Raw genomic sequence first — 15,293 nt, 5'->3', positions numbered from 1 at the left:
ATGTCCCACTGCATCGGCACCTCCGAGGCAACATCACACGTGGCTCGGCCCGCTCTCGAGGCCGCATACCGCCACAACCACATTTCTCGGAAAACACATACAACCACTCCAGACCTCCGTTAGATAAAACATCCATCCCGTGACCGTGGCTACGTTCAGCGACCGATTGTCACCTCGAACCCAATCTCGCTTATTACAAATCTTAAGCAATTACAACTATAATAAAATCTAAGCTAAGGTACTAGAGGATGTTCCGAAAATTTCCAAGGAAAGGCTTCGGCTTTCCTTTCATCTCCGACATATATATATGTATGTATATATTTAAATTAAATAACAGAGATCTCAGAGTTTTCAAAGCATTCAACGTGTTGATGCATAAATGGATGATGAAAAAAAGCCACGTTGATCGAGCGAACGCAAAATACTCTTCGGTTTAAAAGTCGATCGAAACTCTCATTTCAAGTGTCGGCGATTTATGAATCACCTATATTGATACAAAGGCGATTCGTAATAAAGGAGACAAGTTGAAAGCTTGACAATGCGCGAAGACAGCTCTCTTTTTGTGTTTCGAGTCTCGTGGCAATCCTTTGTTATTCACGGTATTTCATAGTTAAATCAATTCAACTAGAGTATTCCTTCAACGAGAAAAGAAAAAAAAGCAAGAAAAAAAAGATATAGATCTTTCTTTTCGATTTTTAAAGCGAAAGATGCATAAATACTATGGTATATTATTTCCTTATATATCGTTTCCTTTAATACGTATATCCAATACTGAATTTAATTGTACATTTACATAAGATACTTGAATCGTTTCTCATTTCCAACACTTTACCGACGTTATAGTACGCGAAATAATTACATCGCAATATGTGAACGCAACGTACTTTAAATGCCGCATTCTTAATTCTTTAAATTTCTTCACATTTTTATACAGTCATTCCAATTAAAAAAAGATACACTTTAAAGAAAATTATCTTGTGTGCAACAAAGCTACTTCGTCGATGACGCGTCAATTAATTGCTTAAACGTATACCTTGTGTAATTTGACGATTCTTGTCTCTTTCACTGCAATAATCGATACTTCCTCCTAGTTTCTCTCAATAGCTCTCCAATCTCAATACGTTCGTAATATCTTAACATCTAACATCACACGCACACGTTTAATAACTATATTTACAACGAATTTGGCAAGTTTCAGGCCACTGGCAATTTCATGTCACTGACAAGTTTCATGCCATTGACAAGTTTCATGCCACTGGTAAGTTTCACCCTACTGGCAAGTTTTACGCCACTGGCAAATTTCGCGCCGTTGCCAAATCTAACCGCTATAACCTAGTACAATCCATTTTTTGAACACTGCCAGTAAACGCTGGATTTGAAAGGCCTTTCTTCTTTCTATAAGATTTTTTCAGCATTTTGCTTCTGTCAAATTGAAATAAACGATTATTAGTAAATTTATATTAACATAAGGCGGAGGAAGAATATTATAGAATCTATACTTACGAGGATATACACGGAACCCACCAGAAACTTTGTTCCTTGCCGAAGTCGTTACCCTCCTGTAGGGTTTCTGGTAATTCCTGGTTCAACGTTTCTGGCAAGCCAAGGGTCAGGAAGGCGTGTCCAAAAGACAGCAAACCGAGGGCAACCAGCGGTAAAGATGGATCAATGTCAGCCTAAATTAAATGAAAAATATTCTCCCTTTTATACGCTTCCCTTTATACCTCTTTTAGAAGTAATAGCGATTAATTCCGCTTTCCGCTAATTCCTTAATTTCCCTTCGATTTTCGGGAAATAAATGAACACTTCTTTTAAATATTAATAAAGAATATTGGTTAAAGACAGAATTTGAAGAAGTTGTCAATATACAAAGGATCATTGGTGTTACCTGTGTAACGAGATTTTGCAAACATTCGTTTCATTTTGAAACGAAGCTATAGTGCAGTATCGCAAACCTGTAAATAATTACAGACAATAGAAAAGTTACATTTCCTTCACAAAAAAAAGAAACGGAGGAAAATATATCGAAAATCTATCTTGTTTCCGTGATTCGTAAGATCACAAGAAGAATCCATGGCCGACAAGGAACATAATTTTTCTACAAATTAAACCAACTTAAAAAAACGTATTTCAATAACAGATAATATTAGTCGTAAATTAAAAAGGAGGTTGAGTAATTTTCGGATCGTAGAAATACGATGTCGTTAACAGAAATTTCGATTCACTTACCAGATAAATAATGTAAGGTCCCAAAATGTGGGCGATATAACCGATGATATGGATCAAAGACACGCCCTGAGCTCTCACCACAGTCGACAGCATTTCCGCTGCATATTGGAAACCAATATTCGCGACGATATTCACCCCAAGACGCGCTATAATCGCCATGGCAACCGTTGTCGAACCTTGAATAAGTTGAGAAATATGTAAATGCCACGATCGCCGCATTCCACGCACGATACATACGCCCGATGCGCGCATGGTCCAATTAAAGATTAAATGTCATCCCTGTCGAGTATGTGACGTTGAGAAATAAATGTCAATCGTTAATGGAATAGGATTTAAAGGCGAAAAAGAAAAAGAAAAGAAGAGAAGAGGAATATTTGTATAAAAAGATTTTATAAGATTCGATTATTATTAATACTAAGTAAAATGACCGGATTGTATAATTGTAAATTCTCTATAATACGATTTTAAATAATACGGGTCTATATTATTATGTCGTTCAAGTCTGTTGTCTATAAACGATAAAAGAGAATTCGAAGGAAAGTTTTGTTGCAAGATGAGGAAATAAAAATAGTAAATTGTTTTATAACTACAACGTTCTATTCTAAATACGGATTAAAAAATGTCTATTTTCCACTCCTTAATGTCCTTGAAAACGCGGATATCCCCTAACGCTACCGCTTATCTCCTTACTATCTAACAAAAACATTATTCTTGCATCAAGCACGAGCTTTCATTTCTCAATCTCCCAAAGCTTTCGCTGGAGAAGCTTCAGAAAAGCGCTTTTTAAAACGACCGTCGATCGATAAAACCGGATTTTTTCTATAAAATTCACCCCCGCTTTCTCACTGCTATTCACACGTTCCTGCTATTTTATTGAATAATATCGATTGACAAGTCATTTATCAAGAAATAAAAAAAAAAAAAGAAAAAATGTTACCAGAGGGGGTAGCGATGGCAACGAAGGAGAAAATGCCACAGAGGAACATCGATGCGAAACCCATCCATCGTCTGCCCCATCTGTCGAGGAAAAGGGCGAGTAGAACAGCGGCCGGAAGTTCCGTGAGGGAGGCTAAAGAGAACGACGTGAAAACGTCGGGGTCCAGAAGTTTCATGTTCCAAACGTGACCGTCGAACACCCACACTATCAGCAACCTAGAAAAAATCAGCCGAGTCATACATAAATCACGCTGGACTTCAAGATCGTTTATTAATCCTTCGCATACTCGTTCCCTCGCGTCTGACGTTTATCGATGCTAATTATATACTTAAGCAGGTTCTTAATGACCCACATAAAATGCCCCATATACTCTCTTAATGTTCATTCGAGTAGTTTGTATGTAGTTTATGGCAATTTGTGTCTATTTTAATACTGGTTTTATAAAGACAGGGAAGTAGCGTCGAGGCTGATTGGTAACTTGGTTGAATTAACGGTATAATATGACTGGAATATCGTGAGGCTGAGAGTTAAGAACATATTCTTAGTTAATTTTATTTTAGGAAATGCAGGATGATTCAGAATTATCGTAGTATTAAAAACAAAGAAAATATAAGAAACGTAAAGGAAGTATAAAATTGAATACCTTTCCTATCTACAGGGTGGTTGGTAACTGGTGATACAAGCGGAAAGCGGGTGTTGTACGCGAAAAAGGAAGTCGAAAATATATGTCGGGTTATGGTTAGAATTTTGTAACAACTATTCACGTGAATTAGCCATTGTTTCACAAAGCCGAGATTATATTTACACGTATATACAGGACTATCACAAAGCTTAACAAATAATAAGTCTAATGAATAATAAGTTTAACGAATGATAAAATTAGAGAATAATAAATTGTATGAATAATAAGTTTAATGAACACTATTAACAATGTCTTTGGGTTCAAACGAATCCACAGTCAACGGGATAACTCTTCACTAAACGTAAACTAATCTTAGGCGCAAAATACGATTGTTGAAAATGCTCGATGTATCACTCTCCAAAGCAATCACATGAATGCCAGCCTCGTGGAATTTTTCTCGCTGTACGATTGCATTTGTTTTCTATACCCGTTTGAAAGCATTGACAAGGTTCCAAACGCCGTTGCTAGGCAGTTTCTGCCTGAAGTTTGATTATTAATACAATATATGTCCCATTGTATCGACGCCTCCGAGGCAACATCACACGTGGCTAGGTCCGACATATAGAATAGAATTTTTTTTTAATTTTTCCGAGCGAAAATTCAAAGTTGATTTTCTCGAAAACAAAACCTCAAACGAAATACTTTTATTCTATATCTTCGACTTCTTTTTTCGCGTAGAATCACCCCCTTTCCGCTTGTACCACCAGTTACCAACCACCCTGTATATCTTTTCGTATATGATTATAAATTTCTCTGGTGTCTTAGTTTTTTCTAAAATAATATTGTAATCATTGCTGAGAATTTACAAGTAAAAAGTTCTAGCTGTGTAGTTTGTTCGATTGATGATGGAAAGGTTAACTTACCAATAAATGATGAGCATGATAGTGATACGACCAAGTCGTGGCAGCTTGAAGAGATGTAGGACAGTGTATTGATTATGCGATTGATCCTTCTCATTTATCGCCTTGCAACTTTTCTCAAATTCGTCGAACATTTCTTGCTTCACCTCTTTACCGTTCACTTTAGCGAAGTTTTTCAGCATCTCGATCGCTTTGTCCACCCTGCCACTGGTTATGTACCAACTACGGAAGTATATGAAATACGCAAACGTTATAAAAGCTTGTAAGAAATTTTCAAAATCATCACTTTCACCAACCTTTTGTATCGACAAACTTTTTGTGCAAATTTGAATAGAGCTGTCTAGTTACGCATCTAGTACATGTGTTAGGTCTGTTTCGTCAGTCTGTTCTACTACGTTAATTCTAAACACATCCGACACGTCTTTGTTAGTCTGTTCGTCAAGCCGCAAGAAAGTCACTTCGCCCCGTTTAACCCGTAACTCTACCTGATCCAGAAAATCAGTGCCTAACAACAGGCCGTGCTTCGTCAATATTTCGTTTGAAACAACGTGCAAAGTGATTGGCAGTTTACACCCATCAACCGTCATTACCTTGGTGAATTCACCCCAGGTCTCATTGCCAGCGGAACCAACACCGTCGAACTTAAGCTTGCTTTTACCTAGCGGTGGTGACCCTAACCCCGCATACTCGTCTGATCGAATGAACGTGAGATCACTACCCGTATCCACTAGTGCCACAAACCTACAATCATCTATCGCCACTTCCTTCACATACTTCCCCTTTTCGGATCTTGACACTACGCAAGTCTCTTTCGGTCGTGCCGTACACCTCGCTGCAATATGTCCAAATCCGCTGCACTCGGAACACCTAACACCTTCTCCCCTTTCCGGACACTTAACACTTAGATGATCCTCACTACCGCAAATGAAGCATCTTCTTTTCTTCATTGCATCTACAGATTGACTGGGCTTCCCGTTCTTCTGGGTTTTAGCCGGCTTCACAATCGACTTTGCTCTGCGACTCTTCTGCTCTTCGTACATCACTAACCTCTTCCTCAACTCTTTGATTGACGTAGCGCCGTACAATATAGCCTTATTGTTCTCGTCGTCTATTATTCCATCCACTATGTATTCCACCTTTGCTTCCTCCTCTATGTCCACATGGTTGGCTATTTCGAACATGCGGTACATGTAAGCCAAACATGCTTCATCACTCTCCTTTTTTGTTTCTTCAAGTTTCTGATGTACTTGCCTACTGTTGACTTTCCTCGAAAATTCTTTCACTAGCCCCCTCTTCAACTCATGCCAAGTCCTGGCATGACACTCGAAGCTCGCAAATATTTTCGCTGATCCCGACCACATGCACGTATCAGCGACTTCCTCGAACGACTCGAACCATCGTTCGACATTTTCACCTTTGTCGCCACTAAACGACTCTAATGCATCTTCGACGTCTCTAAAACTCAGTGTCGAACCAACACATGCCCTTCGACAATATTCATCACGGTCCTGATACACCCTTCGCGTATCTCTCTTGTATCCTCTTGCGTTTTTCTTGTCATCTTCATCATCAGTTCGCTGTGGAGTGCCGAAGCGTGCAGACGTGTCTCTAGTGCCCAGCGTAGTTCGAAAACAACACGTGTCGCCCAAACGTCGAAAGAGAACACAGCTAAGTGCCCCTTACCCCCTAGGGAGAAGAAAATCCCACGCACCTAACCCCAACACGAATACTAGCCTCACAGCCTCACGACTAGTTGTTCATTCCGAATTAACTAGCTCGATGATGGCCCAGCAACCGCGACCAGGCTCTCCGGAGCAGACTCGCAGCTACCCCGAGCTACCCCCCCCCGTGGCAGAAGTGTAGCAGAACTTTTCGCACTAACGACGCTAACACTACAAAGAAGAGGAAAATAGAACCAGCAACGCAAATAAACACACACAACAGGTTCGCCGTATTGGAATCCTCAAACGACGCCATGGAAATCGTAGAACCGCCATCAAACCAACACTCACAGAGAATCCCCCCTCCCCCACCAATTTTTGTGGACGACGCCATTGACATACAGACAATGACCAAGTCCCTAGAGAGAGATACCAGCAAGGAGGAATATAACCTTAAGATAAGCAACAACAAGGTGAAAATACTACCGACGAACCCAGAAGCGTACAGAAAACTCACCAAGACACTCAGGACCCTGAACGCCAACTTCCACACCTACCAACTTAAACAGGAAAGGCCTTTCCGGGTGGTCCTACGAAACATACACCACTCAGCAGATATAGACGAACTAAAATACGAACTCTCAAAACTCGGCCACGAAGTCGTCAACGTAAGTAATATAAGGCATAGAGTCTCGAAAGACCCGTTATCCTTATTCTTCCTAGACATTAAACAAAAACCGAACAATAAGGAAATATATGTCGGAGATGAAAGAACACCGGAGCCTTTGGAATTTTGGATAATCCCGCAACATTGTAACCTAGAGTCTACTATAGCTGTAATTGAACAATTGTAGTTATTCAACCCGATTGTAATTGTTCGAGAGTCGTGATAATGAGCTTGGGCTCGAGGCGACAGTCAGTCGCCGAACGTAGCCGCGGTCACGGGATGAACGCTTTGCCTAACAAAGGTATGGAGTAATTCTATAGCTCTCCTTAAAAGAAATATTCGTGGCGACACACGACAGTAAACATTCCAACGGTTTCTGTCCCGTGGCGGGCCACACGCAGACCCTATTCTTCGAGTAAGATGATTGCCAGATGTCGATGCGTCTCAGCAGTACATGTTCGGCTAGCCCGAGGGCCCGTTATAAATCTTAAGGTTTAGTTAACTAAAGTCCTTCAAACAGACAAACAGTCTTTGTCCCAACTACGGGAAGATAGGGGAGACATATTTTTCAACGAGCGGCGTCTCCCACTAGCAACTTTCCCTCGAGGGCGGCTGGCATCTTTTTCTAACCACCGATATGGAGATTGACCAATTAGCAGCAACGCCAATTTCCCTTACTTTCTGAACGAAGGCTTTTCTCGACGAATCCGATGATCTCGTATCCTTAGACACACCCCATTATAGTTTTCCTCTGTGGCATCATCGGGACGGAAAAGGCATTCTCGCTCGCGATCTCATCGATCGAAGAGTAACGCCTTCGCGATCAGTGATTATTCTCAGACTTGGACTTTGTGAGTACGTTCTGTTGTCGTCCCGTTGACCGCGGATTCGTTATTGAGCCCGAGAGCATCGTCACTAGCGTCGCGAGTGCCGAACCGCCGTGATCAATTGTTCAGACTGTAATAATTCTATCATTGTAATAAACTACGCCTGTGTGTACCGTATCAATGGCTAATCCTCGAGAAGATTCATTTGACGCCCACAACCCCATTTCCAATGACCATCCGACATCAGAAGTGGGATCAGAACGGTTGCTAACGCTGGAAGGGCAGGTCGCTGTCATGAACAACCTAATCCATACGCTAATGCAACGAACGAATGCGGGAATCACCAAATTACCACATTTTAACCCAGAAGTCGCAGGCGCCGACCCAGCCGCGTGGTGCGCGGCTGTTAGTAGGGCTCTACAGAACAACCCGCTGCGAGAAGACGCGCTACACTCTGCCTTAAGTGACTCTCTACAGGGTTCTGCAGCACATTGGCTGGCGCGAACGGTGGGAAACGGAGAAGTTACCTGGCCTGGAATTAAGGAACGATTCCTTACAAAGTTCGGTGGCCGAGAGGCGACGTCCTCATCGTTAATCAAGGTATCCGGGGAACCGCGGGAAGCGGGCGAATCCACGGGGGCGTTTGCCGGCCGTGTCCGTTCCCTCCTACAGACGCGGTGGCAACATTCTACGCTAGACGAAATACTTAACGCTGTCATTCTCTACATATTAATTCCACACGACCAACGTCTTAAACGATTGGCCCTCACGAGCGATATCAGAACGGAGGACCAATTCCTGAGCGAGATGCGACCCTTCTGTTACGAAGAAGAGTCGACATTTTCGCCGAGATATGCACCGGCGGAACCCGAAGCTAAGCGTCGCAAGTTATCGGGCCACCAGACGAGGTGTCATTACTGTGGTACTCTCGGACACAGAATAAAGGACTGCTACAAGAAGATGCAGAACGAACAGCAGAGGGATGCACGACGCCAGGAAGGAAACCGACCGGCCGCACCGTCCAAGGCGGTCTGCTACAGGTGTAAAGCGGAAGGCCATATCGCACCTAACTGCCCGGCGCGACGGGACGGTAGACCAGGCCCCAAGGATGAGCGTAAAGTCAACTCCTGCGTCCCCAGCCGGTAGTTTAAGTCATCTGGGTGAGTCGTTCCCATTTTATTTCGATTCCGGAGCCGAGTGCTCATTAATTAGAGAATCTGTCGCTCCGAAATTCTCCGGTAGAAGAACGACAGATATAGTAGTTATGCGAGGAATAGGAAACACCTGCGTTAAGAGTACATCCCAGATCTTATCTACGGTACGCATTAACTGTTTTACATTGGAGATAACCTTCCACGTTCTGGCCGATAGTCACCTGCATTATGATATCATGATTGGCCGCGAGATCTTAAGCCAGGGTTTTGATGTAACTATTACACGGAATAGCGTCGATATTTGTAAAACGAAGACTATTAATGCCTGTAGTAAAACCCCCGAGGACGAGATCAATATCAATGCGGTTGACACTGACGTGGTTGGTAATGATAAAAGTCGGTTAATTTCTGTCCTCGAGAAATTCAAAGATTCATTCATTACGGGCTTCCCACGTACTCGCGTAAGCACGGGCCAGTTGGAAATACGGTTAATCGACCCTAATGTTACCGTGCAAAGAAGTCCCTACCGACTTAGCGAAGAAGAGCGTAGGATAGTGCGTGAGAGAATAGACGAGTTAATTAGAGCAAAAATCGTGAGGCCGAGCAACTCACCGTTCGCGAGCCCTATCTTACTTGTAAAGAAGAAAGACGGCTCAGATAGACTGTGCGTAGATTTTCGGGCATTAAATAAAAATACGGTCGCGGACCGGTATCCCCTACCGCTCATCGCGGACCAAATCGCGAGATTGCAGAAGGCGAGAGACTTCATTAGCCTGGACATGGCCAGCGGATTCCACCAAATTCCCATTCATCCTAATTCGACGGAATATACGGCGTTCGTTACACCCGACGGGCAATACGAGTACGTGACTATGCCGTTCGGATTGAAAAATGCACCATCCGTTTTCCAGAGGTCCATTCTCAATGCCTTAGGCGACCTCGCGTATTCGTTCGTTGTTGTTTACTTGGACGACGTCCTAATTATTGCCGACTCAGTAGACCAAGCTCTAGAAAGGGTGAGCACCGTATTAGATACCCTCGTGAAAGCCGGATTCTCCTTTAACTTTTCGAAATGCTCCTTTTTAAAGACATCGGTACTCTACTTGGGATACGTAATTCGTAACGGAGAAGTCCGCCCAAACCCGGATAAAATACAAGCCTTGAGTTCTCTACCTGCACCGTCGACCGTTACACAACTTAGGCAATTCATAGGTTTGGCCTCTTATTTCCGGAGCTTTATTCCCAAATTTTCACAAGTAATGAAACCCCTGTACGCACTTACCTCGAGTAACAAGAATATACCTTGGACGGATAGGCACGAACAGATAAGACAAAAGGTAATTTCCGTTCTGACCGACGCGCCGGTGCTAATGATATTTGATCCCAATTACCCCATAGAATTACATACGGACGCTAGCTCGGAAGGATATGGAGCCATTCTAATGCATAGGGTCGAAGGAAAAAGTCGAGTAGTGGAGTATTACAGCAAAAGGACTAGCCCTGCGGAATCTAGGTATCATTCCTACGAATTGGAAACGTTAGCAGTTGTAAACGCCGTCAAGCACTTCCGTCATTATTTACACGGACGAGAATTTCTCGTTGTCACCGATTGCAACTCCCTTAAAGCATCCAGTAGTAAGGTACACTTGAACGACAGGGTTTACAGATGGTGGGCTTACCTGCAAACTTTTACCTTTGACATTAGGTACCGGGAAGGTAAACGGATGGCCCACGTAGATTTCTTTTCGCGAAATCCCGTAGACTTGGATCGCAGTACGTTCAGTAAAATCGTAGAGAAAGAAATTAACCTAACCGAAATCTCCGACGATTGGCTACTAGCGGAACAACGTCGCAACCCACAAATTTCCGAGATCGTCGATAAATTACAGAACGAAGGGCTCGCGGAAGACGTCGCGAATACGTATGAGTTACGGTCCGGCACCCTTCATCGTAAAATACAGAGGAAAGGTAGAGCGTATTATGAGTACGCTAAAAAACATGTTCACAACAATAGAAACCACCGGGCGGTCCTGGCAAGACGCGATCGGGGAAATACAACTGGCCTTAAATTGTACCACCAACCGCGTGACTAAGTCAAGCCCGTTGGAACTACTAATCGGTAAAACAGCGAGACCCTACGGCTTATCCCTACCCGACAGTATCGAAGAAAGAGAGGTAAATATCTCCCATGTAAGACAGCAGGCGATAAAGAATATAGAAGCAAGCGCCAAATACGATAAGGATAGGTTCGACAAAAACAAAGCTAAAATAGTTAGGTTCAACCTTGGCGATTTCGTGTTACGTAAAAACGAGGAAAGAAACCAGACGAAGTTAGATCCGAAATTCAGGGGTCCATTCGTAATAGCCGAGATTTTGGAAGGAGATAGATATACCTTAAAAACCTTAGACGGCAAACGATCATATAAGGACAGACACGACAGACTGAGAAAAATGCCAGAAGGTTGCGTCCCTGCTGAGTTAGACGTCTGCGGTGATGACAACGGCGGTGATAATAACGATGCAAGTATACTGACCTCAGAGGATCATTAACGCTGCGTTGTGGTCATAGTAATACACCGAGTGGTTTAATGTGTTTTTGTTGTAACCCGTTGAGAGGGTTGATGTGTTTTTGTTGTAACCCGTTGAGAGGGTTGATGTGTTTTTGTTGTAACCCGTTGAGTGGGGTTACGTGCTTTTGTTGTAACCCGTTGAGTGGGGTTACGTGCTTTTGTTGTAACCCGTCGAGTGGGGTTACGTGCTTTTGTTGTAACCCGTTGAGTGGGGTTACGTGCTTTTGTTGTAACCCGTTGAGTAGGCTTACGTGCTTTCTGGGTGTAATGCACCCAACGTGGCAATATGATCCAACAAACTGAGGTTCACCGGTGTACGAAATCGAAAATGATCTGTTGTGTCATTACGGTCCGACTGGCGACTCACAGAACGCACCTAACACTTTGAATACAAATTATAACATCACAAATTCCTATTCTCTTTTATTTTTCTGTTGTCAAACCTCCGAACGAAACTTTGCTATTGCACTGGACCCTTGACTTATTTGGACATTTAGTTAAATCGCAAATAATGTCAGTTATATCGAATCTAATGTAAGAAATATGATATTTTAGCTGCACACGAGGACGTGTGATAGTCAGGATGGCCGTGTCGGAGACGAAAGAACACCGGAGCCTTTGGAATTTTGGATAATCCCGCAACATTGTAACCTAGAGTCTACTATAGCTGTAATTGAACAATTGTAGTTATTCAACCCGATTGTAATTATTCGAGAATTGTGATAATGAGCTTGGGCTCGAGGCGACAGTCACTCGCCGAACGTAGCCGCGGTCACGGGATGAACGCTTTGCCTAACAAAGGTATGAAGTAATTCTATAGCTCTCCTTAAAAGAAATATTTGTGGCGGCACGCGATAGTAAACATTCCAGCGGTTTCTGCCCCGTGGCTCGCCACACGCAGACCCCATTCTTCGAGTAAGATGATTGCCAGATGTCGATGCGTCTCCGCAGTACATGTTCGGCTAGCCCGAGGGCCCGTTATAAATCTTAAGGTTTAGTTAACTAAAGTCCTTCAAACAGACAAACAGTCTTTGTCCCAACTACGGGAAGATAGGGGAGACATATTTTTCAACGAGCGGCGTCTCCCACTAGCAACTTTCCCTCGAGGGCGGCTAGCATCTTTTTCTAACCACCGATATGGAGATTGACCAATTAGCAGCAACGCCAATTTCCCTTACTTTCTGAACGAAGGCTTTCCTCGACGAATCCGATGATCTCGTATCCTTAGACACACCCCATTATAGTTTTCCTCTGTGGCATCATCGGGACGGGAAAGGCATTCTCGCTCGCGATCTCGTCGATCGAAGAGTAACGCCTTCGCGATCAGTGATTATTCTCAGACTTGGACTTTGTGAGTACGTTCTGTTGTCGTCCCGTTGACCGCGGATTCGTTATTGAGCCCGAGAGCATCGTCACTAGCGTCGCGAGTGCCGAACCGCCGTGATCAATTGTTAAGACTGTAATAATTCTATCATTGTAATAAACTACGCCTGTGTGTACCGTATCAATGGCTAATCCTCGAGAAGATTCATTTGACGCCCACAACCCCATTTCCAATGACCATCCGACATATATATATATATATATATATATACGTATTCATATGCATATTTTCTTGGCGGTGTAGTATTCATACGAAATGAAATGTCGATTATTTATTTATCCTTTACCGGAATGTAGGCTAGTTTTAAGTATGTATCTTAGATTATCGGTTTGATAGAATTCGCACACATATATATATTTCTGACAACGTAACCTTCATTTTCTAATAATAATACGATATTGTATGTTTTATGTATTCGTTAAACTATTAGTTTTCGACATCATGTATACTTATATTTTATAATTTGATAATTTTGTATTTATTGCATAGTGTTGGAAGCACTGCCTCTAATATTCACTAGGTTATTACATGTTCGGCATATATGTTTTATACTTATATGTAACTCTCCAAATTGATTGATTGAAATATATTTATATATATATATATATTCCTGGCGTTTCAATTATTTCACCCTTTTGTAGTTATTCTTATTTCCTGTTTTATTTAGAATTGTTTGTATTATGTATTTTATTTATTGGTTGGATCTGTTAATCGCCCTCGTTTGTTAATCCTTCCTTTCGTTTCGTGATGCCGCGTGTTCGTTTGTGCATTCAAATCCTTACTCGCGTGTTTTGTATAGAATGGTTCCTTGTTCTTGTTACGGCGCGTGCGGAGCGCGGGACGTGACACCCCCGCCCTTGGAGTTCAAATTTCCATAGGAAATTTGACTGATGGTATCTCTGAGTTCGCTCGAGGCGGACGCAGGTGTCGTTGGTAGTTGAACGACTACCGGTGTTATCGATATCCCTTGAGGTTGTGCTTTTTGATCATCGATATCTCGTCTTCTTTTGAGGTATAGTAGCGGGTGGGTGACTGGGCCGTATATTGCTCCACATCCGTAAGTTTCACGTAGCTGGTATCCGTGTCCGGCTATATCTATTATTGTCTTGATTAATTTAAATATTGTGAGTATTCCAAATATTGCTGCACTGACAGTTCCAAATTCCATAAAACCTGTCCATAAACCTGATACGGCAATTTTCGCTATTGTCGTTAATGTGTTTTTGTCCATCATTCCCAGGATGTTTACTGTTCCAGGGACGATTGTTTTTCCTGTTGCTCCTCTGGCCAATGTGTTCAAGACTGCAGATTTTTCTGCCGGGAACATGACGTGGTCCAGTAGTGCATCGAAGTCTTTTGGGTATATATTCTGCTCGTGGCCAATGACGATGGTGCTGAGTATCGCCACGTTTGGCGCACGTCCGGGTGGAGTTCCTTTACTTGTACTGGAATTTTTTTTTTCTTATTTATTTATTTGTTGAAATTACAATCAATTCTCGCGTTGAGAATTTTCAGTAATTTTTCTGGCGTGGCGCAGTGACATGGCTGTTTATTTACAATAAGTTAATACTTATTATAGATAGGTATAATTTATGAGTATTATAAGTAAGTGCATATGCTTAATTTGGATAATTAAATGAATCTAACGTTTAGGTCTAGCGGGTAGTGCCTCTTCAGCCTGCGAATCTGGTCCGTCGTATCGAGTAGTCCAGTGATTAGGGGGTTTCGGTGTTTGTTGATTCTTTTGCTATATCTGTCGCTATATTTTGCTATTTCCTCTTTGACAGTGGATATCTTGAGGTCTCGATGGATGGTTTCGTTGGTAACATACCAACGTGCGTCTATTAAGGCTCTTAGCGTTTTCGATTGGAATCGTTGGAGTATTTTAATGTTGGAGTTACTTGCTGTTCCCCATAGTTGGATTCCGTAGGTCCAGACAGGTTTTATTACGGTCTTGTAGAGGGTAATTTTATTCTGTATGTTTAGTTAGGAACGTCGGCCCGTGAGCCAATAGAGTTTTTTTAGTTTGTCCTTTAGTTGCTTCGTTTTATCTGAGATGTGTGTCTTCCACGTTAGTCTCCTGTCCAGGGTCATGCCCAGATATCGGACTGTGTCCCTGCTAGGAACTGTTGCATTGTTGATGGTGACCTGGGGGCAGGTTTGTTTTCGGAGCGTGAAGGTTACATGTGAGGATTTCTTTTTGTTGACTTTGAAGCCCCATTTGTGAAACCACTTTTCCATGGAGTCGAGACTTCGCTGGAGAGTGGATGAGGCTATTACCGGGTCAGCGTGGGAAGCTAATAGCGCTGTGTCGTCTGCAAA

At 42.5% G+C, this 15,293-nt stretch overlaps 1 protein-coding gene and 1 long non-coding RNA gene across 2 annotated transcripts; both read right to left on the bottom strand.

Moving 5' to 3' along the window:
* Positions 1-300: 300 nt before the first annotated feature.
* Positions 301-3,383, bottom strand: LOC117240949 (organic cation transporter protein-like). Its single transcript, XM_033506969.1, has 4 exons — positions 3,167-3,383; positions 2,230-2,405; positions 1,504-1,676; positions 301-1,422 (listed from the first exon to the last, which is right to left on the bottom strand). Exons 1-4 carry the CDS (start codon positions 3,339-3,341, stop codon positions 1,326-1,328), a joined length of 621 nt encoding a protein of 206 aa, XP_033362860.1. The 5' UTR covers positions 3,342-3,383; the 3' UTR covers positions 301-1,325.
* A 1,328-nt stretch (positions 3,384-4,711) lies between these two features.
* On the bottom strand, positions 4,712-5,052 carry LOC117240951. Its single transcript, XR_004494831.1, has 2 exons — positions 5,005-5,052; positions 4,712-4,930 (listed from the first exon to the last, which is right to left on the bottom strand). It is a non-coding gene; the product is annotated as an uncharacterized LOC117240951 (long non-coding RNA).
* Between the last annotated feature and the right edge of the window lie 10,241 nt (positions 5,053-15,293).

Source organism: Bombus vosnesenskii, unplaced genomic scaffold (genome assembly GCF_011952255.1).
Source record: "Bombus vosnesenskii isolate JDL3184/JDL3185 unplaced genomic scaffold, Bvos_JDL3184-5_v1.1 scf7180000015104, whole genome shotgun sequence".
Taxonomy (NCBI): Eukaryota; Metazoa; Arthropoda; class Insecta; order Hymenoptera; family Apidae; genus Bombus; species Bombus vosnesenskii.
Note: the sequence above shows the minus strand (reverse complement) of the source record. Positions and strands in the feature narration are given on the sequence as shown.